At 45.4% G+C, this 22,473-nt stretch overlaps 1 protein-coding gene across 14 annotated transcripts in view; it reads left to right on the top strand.

The window, feature by feature from the left end:
- Tom1l2 (target of myb1 like 2 membrane trafficking protein) overlaps window positions 1-22,473 on the top strand; it is a 118,861-nt gene that overhangs the window by 47,291 nt on the left and 49,097 nt on the right. For all 14 annotated transcript variants that reach the window (XR_007344679.1, XM_048796130.1, XM_048796147.1 and 11 more), the window contains exon 2: window positions 15,399-15,483. Coding sequence is in view for 13 of the 14 variants with exons in the window: in XM_048796130.1 (XP_048652087.1) it covers window positions 15,399-15,483 (85 nt within the window). In the remaining variant the exon portion in view is untranslated. The remainder of the gene's footprint in view (window positions 1-15,398; window positions 15,484-22,473) is intronic.

The following is a 22,473-nucleotide window of genomic DNA, read 5'->3' as shown; positions in this document are numbered from 1 at the left end:
TGTCCATCTACAACAAAATATCATAAAATTTACCATTTTAAGCTGGTGTAGTGACACACACCTGTAATCCCAATGATTCAGGAGGCTGAGGCAAGAGGATTACAAGTTTGAGGCCAGCCTGCATAATTTAGCAAGACCTGGTCTCAAAAGGTAAAAAGGGCTAGGGTGTGGCTCAGTGGTAAGCACTTGCCTATCATATGCAGGGTCCTGGGTTCAATCCTTGATACTGAAAAAAAAAATTAACATTTAGCCCTTTTTTTGGAGGAAGAGGGTTTACAGGGGATTGAGCCCAGGGGTGCTTTACCATTGAGCTACATTCCCAGCCCTTTTTAATTTCTTTCTTTGACACAGGGTCTTAGTTACCCAGGCTAGCCTTAAACTTGAGGATCTTCCTGCCTTAGCCTCCCAAATCACTGGTAGTACAGACAGTGCACCACTGTGCCTGGCCATTTTAACCATTTTTAAGTGAACGTTCTATGTCATTGAAGACGTTCACATTTTGTATAGCCATTACCACCCTCCATCTTCCAGAACTCCTTCATCTTCCCAAACCGATAACTCTGTTCTCTCCCCTGGTCCCTGACAACCACCATTTTACTTTCTAGCTCTATGAATTTGACTTCTCTAGCCACCTCTTACAAGTGAATTCACACAGTATTTGTCCTTATGCAACTGGCTCTGAGTGGAATGTCCTCAAGGTTCAGCCATGTTATAGCATGTGTCCGAATTCCAGTTTTTTTAACTGCTGAATAATATTCTATTGTATGGATAGACCACATTTTGCTTATCCATTCATCAGGTGATGGACATTTGGGTTTATACTTTTGGGGCTATTATGACTAAGGCTGCTGTGAACATTTGTGAGTAAATTTTTGTGTGGACATGTTTTCATTTTTCTTGGTGTATATGTAGGAGTGGAATTGCAGAGTTGTATATGGCTTTTCTCTTTTTGTTAATATGTATATTTTTTTAGTTGTAGGTAGACACAATACCTTTATTTTTTTATTTTTATGTGGTGCTGAGGACCGAACCCAGTGCCTCATGCATGCCAAGCAAGTGCTCTACCACGGAGCCCCAGCCCCAGCCTGGCTTTTTTTCTTTTACATATTTTTTTCCCACTATGAATCCTAAACAGATTACTAGGTCAAAGGATGAGACCCTTTCATGGCCCCATAAGCATGTACAATTTGTGTATATAAGTTAAAAATAGCCACATGTCATAGCACATACTTGTAGTCCCAGCTACCTTGGAGGCCAAAGTAGATGGATGTCTTGAGCCCAGGAGTTTGAGGCTAACCTGGGCAACACAGTGAGACCCTGTTTCAAAAAGAGAGAAAGAGAGAGGGGAAAGAAGGAAGGGAGGGAGAGAAGTTGGGAGGGAGGAAAGGGAGAGGGAAGGCAAAAAGGAAAAAGAAAAAGAGAAAAAGCACCCTTTATGGCATGTCCATTGATGTCTACTGCCCAGATTGTTTTTCCAGAGAGTCTGAAATGTGTGCTGTCTTCAAAAATGTGATGTTCTGGTTTCACCTTCCCAGCAGTGGGTATTCTTTTCAAGATGCATGTTAATTTAAATGTAAAAGTTTAATTTCATCATTTTGACATGGGTGTTTTTTGATTATTGGCTGCTGTTCTTCCAAAGACTAGGCCTCTGGATGAAAACCATTTGAGCTAATATTTGAGTCTTGCTCAGATGGGTTGCTTTTGACTGCTGCCCACAGATGTCTTTGAATACTGCGAATGCTGTGATGGTGGCAAGGAGAGTGTTTCTCTGTACCCAGTTCTGAAGAGCAGCTCTTTGCAGGAGTTAGTCAGAGCACTCTGGCTCTAATGAGCGCAGCAGGTAGGAGCCCTGGGGAACTTTTGGAAGTCTTTCTCCTGGCTTGGGATTTTGTAATCACTCTTTGAGGCAGAAAGGAGACCTTCCTTTTCAGTTTTGCTCATGGTGATGCTTGTAGTCCCTGACTGGCCTCATAGGCTGGCTGGTCCCTGGCTAACAGAGTCAGCCAAGGTCCTTTCTGTTCCCAGCCCAATAGCGAGTTAGGATGGCCTCCTGACTCTTCCACCTGGAGGCTGCAGTAAGAGCCTTGAGATGGTTACCTTCCCCTTTTGATTTCTATACCTGAATCTCATCTTTCCCGAGGTCCAGTCCACAAAATGCATGTTAAGAATTGTTGGTTGATAGGGACTGGAGGTGCAAGTCAGCAGTGGAGCGCTTACGTAGCATGCACAAGACCCTGAATCCCATCCCTAGCGCCACAGAAACAAATAATTTTTTCATGAGGATTCATAACAGCATTATTTGTAATAATCAGAAGGTGGTTGTGTATCCATGTGATGGAATATTTTGGGCTAGGGGTATAGTTCAGTGCTAAAGTGCTTGCATAGTGTGTATGAGACCCTGTGTTCAGTCCCCAGCACCACAAAAATAAATTTTAAAAAAGAACTATGGCTCACATTTTGTGCACCCCTACTATGTTCCATATTTTCTTTTTTGTGTTTTGCATCACTAAACTCTTTGAATCTGACTTCACCTTGTGAGGAGTTGTGACTGTTCTGCTTGCCTTACGAAGAGAGGACTAGACTGAAGTTTGAGAGTATAAGAAATGTGCCTTGAGTCATTGAGAACTCGGACTGTCCCCTAGTCCATCAGATTCAAAGCTATGCCCTTGACCAGCGTGCTGTCCTGTCTTCTTTCTTCATGAACTGTTATGATGACCTGCTGCCTGCTTCCTGCCTGCAGCCTTTGCGGGCCAATACAGCCCCCATGCTGTTCCCAGAGTGATCTGTCACAAACACTCTTGTTGAAAAGCCCCAGACTCTACATAGAAAATGAAAAGACTCTCCAGAATTGGCCTCTGACCTCTCGCCATTCACCTTCGCCACAGCCCTGCGCCTGCAGGCTGTTTTCACTCTGGTTGGCTCTCCTCTCCTCCAAATCCCTGCTTTCCCTTGCCTTTGCTATCACAGGCCCCTCTTCTTCCCTCTTCAGTACCATTAATGATCTGTTGATCCACCAGTCTTTGTGTACATCCCTATGCTAACCCTGGTCCCATTGGGTTCTAGCTGTCTGTCTGCAGATCTCCCAGCCATCTGAGCTCCTTGTGGTCAACAGCTCCGTCTTGCTTGTTTCCATCCCACCCTAGCACAGTGCTGGGCAGGGAGAGGCCTCTTAGTTCAAGGTTTTTGTTTGTTTGTTTTGTGGTGCTGGGGATGGAACCCAGGACCTTGGGCATGTTAGGCAAGTGCTCTTCTCCTGAGTTACATCTCATTCCTTCAGTTTAAGTTTTTGACTTAAACTGGGAAGTCTTTAGATGGCTTTGCATATTGTCCCTCCCCAAGAAATGGCATTCCCAGAGAAGTCCCTGAGGGGCGTCTCCGCAGTCAGGAACAGTGAAATGCTCAGGCACATCATGTCTCTTCCTAGAGAGGTGAGGACCACTGGGGAACATGTGGCTGAGGTCCACAGCCCCTGACAAGTGCTCTGGGGAAGAAGAAATTGGCAGCAAAGCAGTGTGCAGAGAGAAGTTCCTGGGAATCTGTGGCCATGGCCCTAAGCTTATCTGATCTGCTTGAGCAAGAGCTCCAACCTGAGCACCACGTCCCAGGGGACCTTTTATCTTCCCAGTCAACTGGCCCTCCTGCCTGACATAAGAGAGCAGCCTGCTAGGCTGGGACAACCGCAGGCAACCTTCCTCCTGGCCTGACCGGCTCCTGCAGGGGCCCCTCCTCCAGGGTGGCACATCTCCATCCCAGCCCTCACCAGCCTCCTCCCCTGCTCTTCTCTCATACTCATTTACTCCACTCATAAGATATTCCATTAAGTACAAAGAAGGAAATACATCAAACCAGCGCCTCTGCTTCTAGAGAACACACCCCAGATGCATTTTAAATCTGTGGATTCCTCTTAAGGGAATTCCAGTTAAAAAAGAACTTGGGTCAGCAGCCCCAGGCCTGTGTGGCTAACAAGCTGCTGTTTTCTCTGTTGTTCAGCTGGCCTGAAGGGCTCCTTTGTTTGGGGAGGGGGAGGATGTGGTGCCCTAATGAGGCTGGGTATGGAGTCTGGGCTTACACAGAGCTGCCTTCAGAACTGAGATCTTCAGGCAGGAGAGTAAGTTAGTGAGTTTGTGGGTTTGTCAACCTTTAAAGAAAACAGGACATTAAAAAGAGGGGGAAACTAACTGCACTGTGGCATTCAGATCAGATCCTTGACACAAAAGGACATTAGGAGAAAACTGGAGAAATCTGAATGGTATCTGGAGTTTAGCTAGTAATGTCTGTGTTTTGGTTTTGACAGATATACAGTGATCGCGTAAGATGCTGACATGAAAAAAAAAAAACTGGGAGAAAGTGTATGGGTGCTCTCTCTGTACTGTCTTGCGACTTTTCAGTAAATCTCAAATTGTTCCAAAATAAAAAGTTTATTAATTTGTAAAAAACCAAGGAAATGCCAGGCATGGTGGCACATATCTATAATCCCAGCAGCTCAGGAGACTAAGGCAGGAAGATCGCAAGTTTGAGGCCAACTTAACAAGATCCTATCCCCAAATCCAAAGGACTGGGGGCATAGCTCAGTGGTTGAGCACCCTAGGTTCAATCCCTAGTGGTGGTGGTGTAGGCAAAGACAAGACAAAGTTAATCCAGCAAGTAATTTAACTTGATCCTTTCATCAGCATGTTCTTTTATACTTCTTAGCCCTTGGTCTTTAGCTTTCACCTTCAAAATCAGTACAGCTGCGGGTCCAGTCTGCTGTGGGGACCAGTATCTTCTTTGCCCCGCTCCCACTGCCTTCTATTTGGGAATGGGCTAGGATCCAAGACCCAGTCTACCAGGAAGACCTAGTTCTGTGGTTGGCAGTACTCCTACCTGCCCGCTGTGCACTGTGGGATTGGTCACTGCTAGGCTTCATTTCTTCACCTATTGGAGAGAACTTGCTTAGAGGGGAAGGGAGAGTCAAATAAATCATGCATAAAAAGAACTGGCCCAGAGCACTGGGGGTGTTGCTCAGTGGGTACTTGCCAGTGGTACAGTAGCTCTCATCAGGCCCTGGATTCCTTTCCTAGCAAGCAAAAAAAAAAAAAAAAAAAAAAAAAAAAAACTGGCCCAGACCAAAAGTTATATGTTTAATAAGCAGTAGTTTTTTTTTTCTTTTTTTAAAAAATATTTATTGTTTACTTGGACACAATACCTTTATTTTGTTTTCTTATTTTTATGCAGTGCTGAGAATTGAACCCAGGGCCTTGCACATGCTAGGCTAGTGCACTCCCGCTGAGCCACAACCCCAGCCCCTATAAGCAGTAGTTTTCATTCTTCCTTCTTTTTCTCTGGTTTTTGGTGAAAGGAATACTCATTCCTTTAAGACTTGAGATCAACCATTAAGCATTGGCTTTGAGGCCAAGAGGCTGCCATCGGGCCTAGCAACCACACTGTACTCCCTTCTCCCCCACATGATACTTCCCAGGGGCCAGGAAATGTGACTCTTTTAGTAGCTAGTTTTAAGTGCTCTAGGGGTTTTAACATTTAGATTCTTGAAATTGTACCATGACTGCTTCTTCATCCTACCTGGGAGCTGAGTCAAATTTGGGGGCTTCCTTCGGGAAGGGGAGCCCCTTGTGGTTTCTGTGCATGGAGCTCTCCTGGCTCAGAAACCCAGAAATCTTAAAGGCTGGCGATATTGGAGAGTTCCAAGGGTGTTGAAGCTGGTGGGCTTAGTTTTGCATGGCTGCTTACCTGTAGGTGGCAGTGGTGACACGGGAATGTTCAAGGCTGGATACCCAGGGCAGGGTGCTGGCAGAGAGCCCCTTTTAGAAGAACAGCAATAATAACAGAAATAACAGCCATGCCAACTGCGTGTGGAGAAGGGAACTCTGGGCTAGGGGCTCTGCTGTGTTTTTCTGGGTGTTTACTCTCTCATAACCACGGGAGAGAAGTCTCTTATTACTGCATATTACAGATGTGGGAAATGCCAGGGGAGGTCGGGTGACTACCCTGAGGTCACACAGTAATTGGCAGAACTAGGACTCACAGTAGTCCGAGTTCACAACCCCTTCCCATAATAGCCTCCACTATAGATACACAAAGATGCACATTTTGCCTGCACCAAACTGCATGGGGCCTATTGGCCAGGGACCTCTGAAAGGCTCACAGTCATCATTTTACTTCCCAAGGGCCCTGGCAGTATAAGGTTAGACCTGTTGAGGACATGAAAATGTCCTACCTCCAAGCAGCTTTAAATTCAGGTAGGGGACTGAAAATGTACTCACAGCTCCTAGCCAGTAAGAAGGGCATCTCAGAGGGCATAGACCAGGACACTCCAGAGAGGCTGTTGGATGGACAGGCTGAAGTGAAGGTCCCCAGGCCTGAGAAATACGAGGTGACTTCCTCAGGCTTGCAGCATCCTCCTGGGGCTCCTGCTTTCACCCACCTTTGCTGTGGAAGGAGGACTGAAATGGGTCATCCTTCAGTGTCGTTGGCTCTGGGTGTGAGTGGGTTACGTAGGCCCGAGAACGACCGCTTTTACCACTCTGTTCACAAAGTAATGAAAATTCTGGCCAGAGCAATTAGGGAAGGAAAAGTAATAAAGGCATCAGAATGGGCAAGGAAGAAGTAAAATTTATATCTCTGTTCACAGATGACATGACTTCCTATATAGAAAACCCTAACGATACCACATACCCCTGTTAGAGCTCTTAAATAAATTTAGCAATGTTGCAACATATAAAATCAGCATTCAAAGATCAGTTGTACTGCTATGAACAATGCAAAAAAAAAAAAAACGAAAAACAAAACTAAGAAAACAATTCCATTTACAGTATCACCAAAAAGATTAAAATACCTAGGAATTAACCAATGTGGCAAAAAGTTTATGCACTAAAACCACAAAATATTGCTAAAAGAAGCTGTATATGGTGATATGTTCCTGTGGTCCCAGATGCTTGGGAAGCTGAGGCAGGAGGGTTGCTTGAGCCTAGGAGTACAGGGCCAGTCTTGGGCAACATGGCAAGACCCCATCTCAAAAGAATATATGTGTTTATGTGCATGCACATGCACACATGTTTATATGTATACATATATATACACACACACATATATATATGAATGAAAAATAGATAAGTAGGACAATCAAAATTAAAAATTTTGTGCATCAAAGACATCAATCTAGGCACAGTGGCGCACCCCTATAATCCCAGCAGCTCAGGAGGCTGAAACAGGAGGATCATGAGTTCAAAGACAGATTCAGCAATTTAGCAAGGTGCTAAGCAACTCAGTGAGACCCTTCGTCTAAATAAAATACAAAGGGGAGGGGAGGGGAGGGGGGATAGTAGAGGATAGGAAAGGCAGCAGAACACAACAGACACTAGTATGGCAATATGTAAATCAATGGATGTGTAACTGATGTGATTCTGCAATCTGTATATGGGGTAAAAATGGGAGTTCATAACCCACTTGAATCAAAGTGTGAAATATGATATATCAAGAACTATGTAATGTTTTGAACAACCAACAATAAAAAATTAAAAATAAATAAATAAATAAATAAAATACAAAAAAGGACTGGGGATGTGCCCCTGGATTCAATCCCTGGTACCAAACAACAACAAAAAAAGGCACTATCAAGAGAGATAACCCACAGAATGGGAAAACATATTTGCAAAGCATATATCTGATAAGGGATTAATATCCAGAATCTAGAATACATAAAGAACTACAACTCAATATTAAAAATAAGCAAATTTTAAAAACCACCCAGTTAAAAAACAGACTAGAGCATGGTAGCATGCCCATAATCCCAGCTTCTCAGGAAACTGGGGCAGAAGGATCCTAAGTTCAAGGCCAGCCTGGGCAACTTAGTGAGGTGCTGTCTCAAAATAAAATTTATGGGCTGGGTATGTGGCTCAAGTGATAGCTGGGGATGTGGCTCAAGTGATAGTGCGCCTAGCATGCGTGAGGCACTGGGTTCAATCCTCAGTACCACGTTAAAAAAATAAAAATAAAAAAAGATGTGTGTCCACCTAAAAACTAAAAATAATGATAAAAAAAATTTAAAGACAGCTGGGAATGTAACTCAGTGGTAGAGCACAACTGGATTCAAATTGAAAAAAAATTAAAAATAGATGAAGGACTTTTAGTAGATATTTCTCCAAAGGAGACATATGAATGGCTTATAAACACATGAAAAGATGTTCAGCATCACTAATCATTAGGGAAATGCAAGTCTAAACCACAGTGAGATGCCACTTCACATCTGGTAGGCCAGGATCACATAATTGAATTGTGGTACCAATATTTGATCTCAGGTCTGTCTCTTTGTAAAGCCTGAGCATTTGCATGATTTTGTCCTATCTTCTAGCAAAGCCTAAGTCCTGATGTGAGGTGGATTGTCTTTGATGATTTCTGAAATTGCCTGATCCTAACTCTCAATTCATGAGAGGAATTCCATCACCACTATTTTAACAAAAGCTTAATACAGCTCACACTTCCATTGAGACGCAGATGCTAAAATAAATGACCTCTGTATAAGCTGGAAGTGTCCTTGTTCTACTGGATGAAGCTGTGGAGAAGTGACACTTGCTTTTTATATAACACACTAGAACTCACATATCCAAACAAAAGCTGCACTTACAGGCAGTGACAACACACTCCAAGAATATAGCAATCGCTCCAAACGTGTGTGCAGCAGCCTTCAGTCTGCAAAAAAGCCTCTTTGTTTTAATTTTTTTTTTTTTAAATATTTTCTTTTTTAAAGAGAGTGAGAGAGAGGTAGAGAGAGAGATAGAGAGAGAGAGAATTTCAACATTTATTTTTTAGTATTTGGCGGACACAACATCTTTGTATGTGGTGCTGAGAATCGAACCTGGGCCGCACGCATGCCAGGCGAGCACGCTACCGTTTGAGCCACATCCCCAGCCCTCTTTGTTTTAATTATCACTCATTTTTCTACCAAAAAAGATACATCCTCATCTTTTTCACTCTTCTTATTCATCACACTCAGCACCCATAGACAGTTCTGACCACCCTGACAAAGCAAACCCACCCACAAATGGTGAGACTGCCTCCTCATGAATGTGGTACTGGTATTGGGCTGTGCAAGGGCCCTGAGGAGGCTCCTGAGATTGGGAACAATTTTAGCCAAAGTCCTCAGATGGCTCCAGTTTGGCAGGTACAGGGCGATTTTTGATTCTTGTTTACAAGATGAGGAAGGGCTGAGATGGCACTTCAGCATCAGCAATGGGTAAAAGCCAGATGAGCTCCAAGGACACCCTGCCCCCATCCCACTCATCTCAAGTACGAGGAAGAGTTCAGTTCACAAGGCCAGGAAGCAGCAGGTCTGGGCCTTTCTGGGAAATCAGACTCATGCAGTGGAGGACAGCTGGGCTGGTAAGTGGCAAGACTGGGAAGGGCAGGGGTGGTGGGAGGCACCTGGGAAGAACAGTGTGAGGCACCCGTCATTTTGGGCTTGAGAAGAAAAAGTTAAGGGAGCAGAAGGATGGGCCCAGTACAGCCCCTGGGATAGCAGAGTGCACTGTCAGAAACAGGAGGATCATGAGTTCTGCTGGGATAGCAGAAAGCCCAGGCAGAAGCAGGATGAGCCCCCTTGCTGTGGGAGTTCCTCCATGTGAAGTGATCCTTGTCTCCAGCCTCCTGCTGCACCCAGACTGCCTCCGAATACCTGCCCTGCATATCCCCCAGCCCCCCAGCTTAGGTACCCTCCCAGAGGAAGTGACTCACTAGTGGGGTCACACACAATAGGGGCATGTCTTTGGCCATCAACCCAGCAGCCTCCCCAGCAGGAGGCTCATCCTGAAGCCAGGGCTCTGCAGCAGGAATGCCCTTGTGACCCTTCCCAGCCAGCAAGGGGCGAGGCCAGCCCATCAGGGGGCCATCCAGTGCTAGTCGTCATCCCCTTCATAGAACTCAGGCTATGACATACCGAGATTGCTCTTTGGTAGGGCCACAAGGGACACAGTCTTGGGAGGCTTAATAGAGGAAATATTAAATCAATGAAACCTCATTTCCAAGTTCGGTTTAGCAGCAGAATCCATTAACCTTATATTCACCCTCTCCCTTCCTCTAATAATACCAGCAAGGGGTTCAAAGGCATGATAACTTATCCTCAGGGTCAGCGCGTTCTATTCAATTACTGGGATTCAGCGTTTTTCAAGCTAAAAGACATATACTCATTTTGATTATAAGGAACCAACCCAAAAAGAACATTCTTTCTTTTTTCACTTTGCTGGAAATGCCATACAAACAGAACCGTGGGTATCTGGCTCTGCTGAGACAGAAGAGGGAAGTAAGGCTGACAGAGCAGCTCAAATCAATTCTTATTTTTCTCCTCATAAAAGAATTCCCGGCAAATAGGAACAAAGTTATATCTGATTGCCTCTGGAACTGAGGCCACTCATTGTGGGCGCCCTTCCTTCGTCTGGTCCCCAGGCCAGAGGAAAGCAAAGTTCAATCTCATTTCTTTTGTCACATATGTTGTCAAATCCTAAAATAAAGCATAGTAAAACAGCAAAAACAATACTCCAGGGAGCATGGGGCAAGCCATTCCTACCTCCTGTTTTGTGGGGCGGGTAAAGATTAAGACACCAGTGACCCTGGTTGCAAAATGCTGAGCTCTCTGGTGAAATGCTAATGGCCAGGGGCGATGCAGGACTGGGCTGGGCAGGGCTGGGGCAATCGGATATAGCTTCCATTAAACCTTCAGTGCCAGAGTAGCATATTATCTGGTTGCTGTTGCCATGGCATTTTCTCTGTTCAGGAAAAGCCACCTCCTGCATGGTGTAGGACCTGCCATGATGCCCTGAAGCCTTGACCCTGACAGCAGTGATAGTGCTCCTGCCCAGCAGCCCCTCCCATGCACCCTCCTAAGACATCCCTGCTGGGAGGAGCCTCCCAATCCACTGGGCTTGGTTTCTTGGCTAGTGCTTTTTTTTTTTTTTTAAACACTTTGATGTTAAATATAGTGACTTCAGAAACAGCCAGCACCAGAAGGCAAAAGAGGGTGGTATTAGCATTTTGCATTCAGCAGCATGCTTTTGGTGAGCGTGGGGGGGGAAACAGTCAAATCCTCTACCTCCCTAACAATTGATTGTGGATAGGAGCCCAGAGGTGCCAGCACCAGGGAATGGCATTCAGGGATGCTCCAGGCCAGGTGTGGAGAAAGAAAAAAAGAGGTTTCAGTGGGTAGGGAGCTCATTGGGTAGTATGCCCAATAGTATGAAATGAGCCTTCTGGATTACTATCTGCTAGTGAGGCAAATTGGCCTCTACAAACCAGGTGGAAAGAAAAATCAATCCCAACATTCTACACAGATCCATTATTGCCTCTTGCTTCAGATTTCAAATATGCTTTGTGAATGTTAATTGTGGATGTTCCCCTTCCTCTGGAGAGACAAGAGAATGAATTTCAAGTTCTCATCCCTGCCTTATAGGATGTCCTTTTCTATAACAGCTGTCACCACCCTCCCTCACCCATCTTAAGAGGAAGATAACAGGACCAGTGGAAGGTACCCAGAGTGCCATCTAACCAGCCTGCAGACTCCTCCAAGGCAGCTCTTTACATAACTTTAAGGCAAAGTAAAGCCACATGGTCCCAATACCATTTACTAGAGATTGACAAAGCTCTGCAATGTAGCGCTTGGCATCCTTGGAACTGGGGAGGGGGAGATGGATAAGACCCTGCCTTCAGAGGTCAGTGTGATGGGGGAGGCAGATTGGCAGGCAGGCATGAGGCATTCCAGCTCAGGGCTATAACAGGACAACCTCAGTATTCTGGGTGCTCTGGTACCTGTACCAACGAGCTGTTGAGGCAGTGAATATCACCCTGCTATGCTGTGACAGATACAGAGCAGGCAGGATGATGAGATAAGCCAGTGAGAACCCAGCCAGAGATTGTACTCTCCCAGAGGAAACTACCAAGGCTCTGCCTCTCACTGCCCAGCTGGAGAGAGCACAAGGAGGGCATGATGTGGAACAGTGGTCCTTAATCTTGGCAGCATGTCATAATCACTCAGGAAACTTTCTAAAAATATTGATACCTACCCCCTCCTATGCCAATTAAATCCAAACCTCTGGGTCATGTGTGTCCCAGAAGCTCCTCGGGCAGGTCTCTTGTACAGCCAGGGCTGAAAACCACTGACTTGGGGGAAGGAATGTTAACTCAGTCCTTCCTCGGACACCAGCAGATTGTGCAGTTACCAAGTGCTAGACACTGGAGCACACAGGAGGGAGGCGAGTCTGACTTAGTCCCCCCGCTAATGGAGCTCACAGCTGGTGGGGCCCTCATTCTGGTTCTGATCCTGAGCTCCTAGGCTGATCCCCATTTCTTCTCTGAGTCTTAGGTTTCCTGTCAGATGAGGCAACAGGCCTGAATTTTCTCTGATTCCCACTTCCTTGTTTCTTCCAACCCAAAAGTCTGTTAGCCTATGTATATTCTTTCTTTTTTTGGTGATTTTTTTAAATTAAAAATATACATAACGTACAGCTTTTTCGTTTTCACCATTTTTAAGCACACAGTGCTATGGTGCTGAGTACATTCACATCCTTGTGCAGCCATTACCACCATTCATTTTCAGAACACTCTCATCTTCCCAAAATGAAACTGTCCCCCTTAAACACTGACTCCCCACTTTCCCCTTCCCTCAGCCCCTGACAAGCATTGATCTGTTTTCTGTCTCTGTGACTGTGACCACTCCGGATACCACACAGGCATGGAATCAGAGAGTATTTGGCCTTTTGTGGCTGGCTTATTTATTCTACTCAGCTCTCAGCATAATGTCCTCAAAGTTCTTGTTTTGTTCTGTTGGTGCTGGCATGGAACCCAGGTGTATGGCTAAATTGCTGAGGGTCTCACTCAGTTGCCCAAGCTGGCCTCGAATGTGTGATCCTCCTGCCTCAGCCTCCCAAATCACTGAGATTACAGGTACCTACAATACCACGCCCAGCAGCTCAGCTATGTTTTAGTATGTGTTAGAAGTTCATCCTTTTTAAGGCTGAATAATAGTCTATTGTATGAATAGACTATGTTTTTTAAAATCCATTTACCTGTGAATGGACAGCTGGATGGTTTCTACTTTCTGGCCATTATGAATAACGCTGCTATGAACATGGGTATACAAGTATCCCTGCTTTCCATTCTTTTGAGTATACACTCAAAAGACCTAATGGATCTTATGGTAAGTTTGTGTCTAATGTTTCGAGGACCCCACATACTGTTTTCCATAGTGACCACCCACTTTTACATTCTTGTCAACAGTACAGGGAGGTTCCAGTTTCTCCACATCTTCACCAACACTTATTGCTTTTTTATAGTAGCCATCTTAATGAGTGTAAGATGATTTGCATTTTGATTTGCATTTCCTGAATGCTTAGTGATGTTGCAATATCTTTTAATTATATGTGACCCATTTGTATATCTTCTTTGGAGAAATGTCTATGTATAGTCTTTCTTTTTTTGGTGTCTTTTTTTAAATTGAAAAATATACATAACGTACAACTTTGGGGTTCTTTCCCCCATTTTATTTCAAAAATTTTTTTTTTAGTTGTTGATGGAACTTTATTTCACTTATCTGTTTTTTTTTTTTTTGTTTGTTTGTTTTTAATATGTGGTGCTGAGAATCAAGCCCAGTGCCTCACACATGCTAGGCAAGCACTCTACCACTGAGCCACAACCCCAGCCCTCTTTCCCCCATTTTTTAATTGGGTGGGTTTTGGTTTTTAAGTTGTAGGATTTCTTTGTATATTCAGAATATTTGCCTTTTATCATATATATGATTTGCAAAGATTTTTCTCCCATTCCATAGGTTGCTTTTTTACTCTGTTGATAGTGTACTTTAATTCACAGAAGTTTTTGTTGATTGGTTGATTGGTTGGTTTCTGGGGATCGAACCCAGAGATGCTGAACTATATCCCGGTACTTTTTATTTTTTATTTTGAGACAGAATCTCACTAAGTTTCCAAGGCTGACCTCAGCCTTCTGACTAGCTGAGCTTACGGGTGTGCACCATCACACATGGCGGAAGTTTTAAATTTTGATGCAGTTCAATTTTTCTTTTGCCTTTAACATTATATCCCTTGAATCATTGTTAAATCTAATGTCACAATGACTTTTATAGTTTTCACTCTTATGTTTACATCTTTAATTCATTTGGAGTTAAGTATAAGATAAGGGTCCAACCTCATTCTATTGTGTGTGGAGAGCCAATTTTTTTCAGCATCATTTGTTGAAAGGATTGTCCTTTCTCCATTGAATGGTCAGAAGGTTGTTTTGTGGATGAAATAAAACAATATACGTTTTATGAAATAAAACATGTAACATACTGTGTGTGTTCGCTTTCTGTCACTGTGACAAATACCTGAGAAAAACAACTTATAAGGAAGAAAGATTTCCTTTGGCGCCTAGTTTCAGAGGTTTTAGTCCATGTTGGTTGACTGTGTAGATGAGAAGCACATGGTAGAGCAAAGAAAGGAAAGGCTGGGGTCCCCATATCTCCTTAAGGGCACACCCACAGCGACCCAACTTTCATCCACTAGGCCTCACTTTCCAAAGGTTCCACCATCTCCCGGTAGTACCACAGACTGGCAGCCACGCTTTTAACATATGGGCTTTTGGGGGACATCTGAGATCCAAACCATGATAACAAACCTAATAAGCAGCCTACCAAATGATGCTCCCTTCTTCCACCTTCTTTTCTGAAATGTGTTTTTTTTTTATTTTATTTTTTAGTTTTAGGTGGACTCAATATCTTTATTTTCACATTTATATGGTGCTGAGGATCGAACCCAGTGCCTCACACATGCTAAGCGAGTACTCTACCACTGAGCCACAACCTTAGCCCCTAAAATGTGGTTTTTAACTACAGCAGTTGATCTTTAGTCATTGTGATAACAAGTACCTATAGAGGACTGACTGACTGTCATGTTGTATTTCACATATATTAACCCATTTAATGTTCTAACAATTCTGTGGGGGTAGGTACTGTAGTTTTGGCATGTAGAGGTTAAGTAATTTGCCCAGGGTTACATAACTAGTAAATGATGGGGCCTATATTCAAACCCAGATGGTTTGGCTGCTGAACCTGTAGGTGCATATACTTGACATGCTCGTGTGTTGGGTGATTTGTGATGGCTCAGGCTGGAGCTTTCTGGTCTGGAATTTAGAGAATGAAGGGCCTTGTCATGACCCTGGCCCCCAGGCCCATTTATGATGCTTTGAATCATAAGTGGAAATTAAATTATGAGTGTTCTTTCATGAAAGCAGCACCCTCAGATTGGATCCATCGGCTCAGCCTATCTGCTTGGGCAGAGAATGTGTGGTTCTGGTCTCATCTCTCATTTCCTTCCTGGGTCTCCTTATTCCAGGAGAAATGTAAAATAGTGTTCTCTATGATTTCACAGAAAAGGCAACTGATGGCTCCCTGCAGAGTGAGGACTGGACATTGAACATGGAGATCTGTGACATCATCAATGAGACGGAAGAAGGGTATGTGTCCCTGCCAACCGCCCCCCCCCAAGCCTCCCTCCACTCTCTGGGGTCACTCAGAGCTGGTCAGGGCTCAAGGATGGTGGGTTCGACTTCCAGTTTTGTTTTAGTCTGTTCACTGATAAGCCATTGATTGTTTTTTTTTTTTTCTCCCATTTGTTTCTGTCCCTTCTCCCCCAACCTGGTAATCACCTGCTTTGAATCATAAGTGGAAATTAAACTGCTTGGTTACCCAGTCCCTAGTGGCTGTTCGTCTCTATTACCAAATCTTTACCTTTCCTGCCCTCCTCTCAGCCTCTGCAATCCCTTGGCAAATGTGGGGCTATCTCTGCCCTGGTTTGTTGGTCAAGAGACCCAGGAGTCACAGAAGGCGATCCAGAGTGTGGTCAGACAAGGCAGGGAATGAGCAAGGGGCACTCATGGCACAGAGCAACTGAGTGTTTCTGGCATGGGTGACTTAACCCATGACTTGCCCCTCTTGTGCTCCTGCACTCCTGGATCTGTTTGTTCTTACTGTTCCTTGTGTTATCTCCTTCTACTTTAAAGTCCACTCTATTTGTACTTCTTCCAAACTACTCTGTGTTTATCCCAGTTCCACAATATAAGCCCTTTATTTACAGTCACTATGCCTTCTTCTATTCCCAGGTGATTCTTGAGGATTTTTCCATGCTCTTCTCCACTATAAGATGGCTAAGTCCCTTCCCAAGCAGCAGAAAAACCCCACAAGTTGGGCTGATGGTAGGGTGCCCATATGCTTCCTGACCCTTACTTGAGGGCTTCTGACTGCTGGGTCCTGACTGTGCAAGAAAGAGTTGGGACCCAGGCAAACCTGTGAATCTTGGTAGTTAACTTACTATCCCTCCATATATGAAATGGCCAATTACTTAGCTTCAGAAGGTTGGACCTGCTTTCATTCAGCAGATATATGTGACATGACTACCTTGTGCCAGGTCCTGTTCTAAGTAGAAGCAGCATAGCAGTAAACAAGTCAAACTCCTTCCCTGCCCTTGAGGAGCTGCTAGTCTAGAGTGGGAAGGTGGGCTGTGAAGAAGATAATTAAAACACAGATGGGGACAGGAGGGAGCAAGGATAGAGAAGGCTGGGAATTGGCAATTTTAAATAGTAATCAAGGAAATCTCACCAAGAAGGTGACCTTGAACAAAGTCTTGAAGGAGATGAGGGAGTGAGGATTATACCAAGGAAGAACTATCCAGGCAGAGGGAACAGCAAGTCCAAAAATCCTAGGCAGAGTGTATCTGGTGTGTTTGAAGAATAGTAAGTGGCTCTATAGTAAAGGCCCAAAATCATGTCAAGGATGTGAAGGGCATCCAGAAGTGCAGGGCTGCGTAGGCACTAAGGTAGCTTCAGCTTTTGGTGAGAGGGAACTCACAGGGATGTTTGATCAGGAAGAGGCATGTTCGGATTTCCATATTAAAGAGATTGCCCTGTCCACTGTGTTCAGAATGGCCTGGCTGGAGGCAGGCCAAGGCCAGAAGCAGACAAACCAGGTAGGTTCTTACAGTCATCCTGGTGTGGGTGAGCTTGAGGAGGGTAGTAATAGGGGAGAGAGTACGGAGTTATTAGATTCTGTATAGATTTAGAAGATAGGGCCAATGGAATTTGCTGGTGTGAGATGTGAGAAAGAGTCAAAAATAACTCCCAAGGTTGGAGCCTGCAGAGGCACAGGATGGAACTGCCATGTTCTGAGATGGAACAGACTTGAGGGGTCTGCTACCAGCTCAGCTCCCAGGAGAGATGCTACAGGGTGACTGCACAGGTGACTCTGGAGTTGGGGGCAGTGGCCTGCACTGGCCCTTCTCTAATACCGTAATCACTAGAAACAGCCTGGCTGCCTTCCTTCAGACTTTCAAAGCTCTTCTTTTTCTGGTGAATTGCACAAATACCTATGTAGCTTGAGGGCAGGGGCAGGAACTCTGGGTTCCTTTATTCCTTGCATCCCTTTCAGTTGCCACTTATTTATTCATCTATCCAGATATCCAGCTGTGCTTAGCCCCTACAGGTGGAGGGTTAGTCCTCCAAGATGCCAAAGGGGATGTGCCAGCCCGTCTTCGAGGGCTTACCTAGGAGCACTGTTGGGACTGTGGCCAAGGCCTGTGCCCAATGCCATGGGTCTGAAAGAGAGGCAGGTGCAGAGGTGTCCTGGAGGAGGCTTTAGTCTGGGGCTTAAGATTGACAGGATTAAAAAAGTGTGCTCTGTAGCTCAGGGTGGCATACAAAGGGTCAGTGAGTTGAAAGATACACTTATGGTCTTGGATGCACGAGGCAAAGAAGGAACATCTGGAATCAGGCTGGAAAGGAGGTCCAGGTCAGGTGTGTCCTTTTCTCTTCTGCTCTGTTCTTCTAGGCATCTGCTTTCACCCTTTTCCCTCCCATCTAGACCCTGCCTCAGATCTTGGCAAGCCACCTGTTGCCAACAAGTCTCAGGGACTTCTCAGGCTCTTAGGGTGAAAACCCTCAGCCTCGCCTCTCTGCAGCTCCACTCCAGGCCCTTCAGCCTCACTGATCTTTCAGCTCCTTGAATTCTCTGCATTCCTATCCCCAGTTTAAAATTCTCCACAATATGAACATCATACAAATATGTCCACAACTCTCCTTTCTCAGTGAATTGCACAAACAGTATGTGGCTTGAAGGCAGGAGCAGAAACCTTTCCAAAGGGGCTGAGCTGGTGCTTGCTAACTCAAGCTGAAGCTCACAGAAGGTTTGGACACCCATTCCCTCTGGTGGCCCAGGCTCCTGCTGGTGCATGTTTGAGTGAGAGAGGATTTTTCATCTTACCTCAATTATGAGATTGTTGTCTGAAGTCCCTTCCCAAGTGGGGGGAAAAAAAACCACGAGTTGGGCTGATGGGAGGTGCCCACCCATTCTCTCTTGGTCCTCTCTGGAGAGCTTCTGACTACTGTTCCTTGTTTTCCCCAGCTGGCCATTTTCTCTAAATGGTTCCCAACACTCACAGGATCTGGGCTCAAACCTTGCTTCACTGGCACTGGCCCCCTTCCCTCCAATTTGGACAAGTCCTCTGTTAGGTGATTCCATAGTACCTGATATTACTTACGTTCATCCCAGTTTAAACTTATGCATCAGTGTGAGATCAGTGTCTGTCTTGTGCCACAACCCCTGCTAGTCTGTAGGCTCCACGAGGGCAGGAATTCCATCTCTTTTATCACTAGGTTAGCCCTAATCCTAAAAACAGCATTACATGATCTGCTCTCAGTAAATATTTGTTGAGGAATAAAGGGAATAAATGAATAAAGTCCCTCAGGCGCTCACAGTCTTATGAGGGATGCAGGCATGTAAACATAATCATAACACAGCATGACAAGGGCAGAGAAAGAGAGAAAGAAGCTCAATATGGCTGTGGAGACAGACTAATGCAGTAGCCACCAGCCAGCCTGGAGGCTGTCAACAGCAAAGCCTTCTTGGAGGAGGAGGTAACGCTCAAGTGGAGTCTTCTAGGGTACCAGGGCACCTTCTAGGAGAGGCAGGTGGATGACGGGGTAGGCCGTGGGAGGCGGGGAGTGGAATCCCCAGGCTGCAGAGCAGTGTGTGCAGCAGACATAGGAAGCATAATGTGGTGGATGGATTAACAGTGTGAAGCCTGAAGCCATCTGCCTGGACTGGAAACCTAGGTCACTGTTCACTTGTTGTATGATCTCGGGAGACGTTACATCTCCCTGTGTCTCAGTCAGTCTTGCTGTTTATAGGCTGGGGTTACTAACAGTACCTTATCTCATAGGGTTGTTATAAGGATTAAAGGAATAAATATACATGAAAGATCTGTCTACATGACTAGGTCCACATTCCTATGTTAGTCAGCTTTTCATTACTGTGACAAAATACCTGAGATGATTGACTTTAAAAAAAAAAAAAGAGAGAAATGCCTTAGTTTAGCTCATAGTTTTAAAATTTTGAGAGGTTTTAGTTCATGGTTTGTTGGCTATTTGCTTTGGGGCCTGTGATGAGGCAGTACATATGGCAAGAATGCATGTAGCAGAGGAAGCTGCTCCCTTCATGGTGGCTGGGAGGCAAAGAGGAATAGGAAGTGCCCGAGATGCACTTCAAGGGCACCTCCAATGACCTAATTTCCCCCCACCAGACCCTACCTTCTAAAGGTTCCACCTCCTCCCAATAGCACCACAAGCTAGGGTCCAGGATTTCACCATATGGGCCTTGGGGGCCATAGAAGATCCAAACTACAGCATCATGCTATGTAGATGGATTTGCTCCTTATCCTTTAAGGATTTCCACTGCCCAAAACCATCATCATCACTTTCATTTGTGGTAGGAGTTATCTGGCCAGTGTTTGGGAATGATCTGCGTGGCTTTGCTGTCTCACCCTGTGTGAGTGTATGTGTGCCTGAGCCTGTGTCTGTCTGCCATTTTCTGAGCAGTTGCCCTGTGCCACCCCCCATGTCCAGCCCTAGATTGCATCATTTCATGCAGCACCCAATAGTCCTATAAAATAGGGACAGCCAGTTTTAATGGTGAGGAGGCTGAGGCCACAGTGGTTTAGTCTTTTGCCAAAAGCTTCACAGCATAGTAAGATGGGAACCTTCAGGATGCAAACCTGGGCTCACCTGGGTCCAGTCACTGAAGCTCTGCCTGAACTTCCTGTATTTTTTGCAGAGCATTTTTTTTTTTAAACTGGAGACCATGGCTTAACTTCCCCCCACCAGACCCTACCTTCTAAAGGTTCCACCTCCTCCCAATAGCACCACAAGCTAGGGTCCAGGACTTCACCATTGGGCCTTGGGGGACATACAAGATCCAGACTACAGCATCATGCTATGTAGATGGACTTGCTCCTTATCCTTTAAGGTCCTGGCAGGTGCATATTGGTGAACTGCCCCACCGGCCTCTCTCTGGGCTCTCCTCAATTTCCAGGGCTGAGGTCACCTTTGACCTGAGGAACTCTGATGCCTGAGGCCTTGTATGACAATCCAGTGTTCATTAACCATGAGTGCCTGACTGTTTGAGACCCTGTTTACCAGGCTTTGCCCGAGACCTACCTAATTAGGACACACATGTGTATTTGGGAATTGCTCCCCAGGCAATACTGGTCTGAAACTCTGATAAGGATCTGCTGACCTGGGTCATTTTCATGACATCTCTTCCCTAGTTCACTGAGTCTTTGTCTGCACTGTAGCCTCTACGCTGGAGGGACACAGAAGGAGCAGAGCGAGTTCATGGCTGAGTGTGTGTGTGTGTGTGTATGGGTGTGTTTTTTCAGGGTGATCGAGGAGGGGCAATGGGAAATGAGAATGCTTCTCAGAAGAGCAGGGCTTCTCAGAAGAGCAGGTCTGGAACTGAAGCCCCAATGGTCTACAGGCCCTGGGGACCAGTGATGAGCTTGCTGTATAACTGGAAAGCATGGCTCTCAGGAGTCCAGGGTGGGAGGGGGCTGCAGAGGTGGGATCATGGGGACCTAGGGGACTACCATGACAGGCCTGGCCTTTCCAGTGAGTGCTCCTGAGGTTTGATGCCTCTTATACTTGCCTGATCTCTCCTGCCTGCTCCATCAGGGCCCTTGACTCCGCTTATCTTGCCTTCTCTGGTTTTCTTTCTTTCTTTTTTTTAATATATATATTTTATTTTTTAGTTGTTCTTTATTTTATTTTTATGTGGTGCTGAGGATCAAACCCAGGGCCTCACATGTGCTAGGCGAGCACTCTACCGCTGAGCCACAACCCCAGCCCTGGTTTTCTGATTCTAGCTGTCTAATCTGCAGCAGCTCCTTGAGACTTTGCAGTTCCTCTGACCTGACTGTGATGCTCCTCTCTGAAGCTTCTCCCCTGGGGACAGAGATAAATACTTGCTCTTGTGTTCACCCAATCACTCTCAGGCAGCACTTCCCACAGCCTGGGGATGAATTTTCAGTTTAAACCTAACTGGGAGCCTGCTGTCTGTCTTGATTGCCCCACTGCCTGAGAGCTGGTTCTGCCAGCACAAGTGCTTGCTGCCCTTGGAGGGAAAGCTGTGTCCATTTTTTCTGCTCCATGTAAGTTCAGGAGGCGAGGAAAGAGACTGCACTGAGAGGGATGGCAGCTGCAGGTCTTGTGGGTCTGGGTTGACCATGGATTGGCAGAGCCCTTGAGAGAGGAAATCAGTCTGTGCACCTGGCCAATAACTGCTGACTTTCACTAGCTCAGCCCATCAGAGCATAGAACTACTGCTCAAGTCCCGTATTTGCAGAAATCAGCATCCCCGTTTGGAAACTGCAGCCATACAGCAAACATACTTGGCCAGGGCCCATTCCCATCCCATCAGGTCTTTGACTCAGGAGCCAAGAATTCCCATAGGGCAGCTATGTTTCAAGTTGGGAATGGGAAATGGAGGTTCAGGGGATTTAAATTTTTTCCAGAAGCCTTGCTGCTTACTGTGTCTTTCCCTGTGAATTAGGCCAATTGGCAAAGCTTCCACCCTCCCCTCCCCTGACTTCCTTACACACACTTGAAAGGACATCTCCATTTGGTAAATAGAGTACCAATATGTTAGAACTGTAGAAGTAGAGGACCCAGACTCTCAAACACTCATCCCAGGAGAGAGGGAGATGCAGTGACACATCTTTTAGTGGGAGTCAGGAGCCCGCTTGTGATAGCAAAGGGCTGGCCTGCAGCTGGGTGGGGCTCCCCAGAGCACAGGGTGATGGGGCTCCAGGAGGCAGGGGCTCTGTGCCTGGGGCAGCTCTTAGAACCACAACTTTCTTGAATCCTGGATTAGAATAAATTAAATAATATCCAGGCGCAGTGGTGCATGCCTGTAACCCAGCGGTTCAGAAGGCTGTGGCAGGAGAGCTGAAAGCGAGGTGCTAAGCAACTCAGTGAAACCTTATCTCTAAATAAAATACAAAATAGGGCTGGGGATGTGGCTCAGTGGTCGAGTGCCCCTGAGTTCAATCCCTGGTACCAAAAAAAAAAAAAAAAAAAAAAAAAAAAAAAAAAAAAAAAAAAAAAAAAAAAAAAAAAAAAAAA

This window comes from Marmota marmota, unplaced genomic scaffold (genome assembly GCF_001458135.2).
Source record: "Marmota marmota marmota unplaced genomic scaffold, marMar, whole genome shotgun sequence".
Taxonomy (NCBI): Eukaryota; Metazoa; Chordata; class Mammalia; order Rodentia; family Sciuridae; genus Marmota; species Marmota marmota.
Note: the sequence above shows the minus strand (reverse complement) of the source record. Positions and strands in the feature narration are given on the sequence as shown.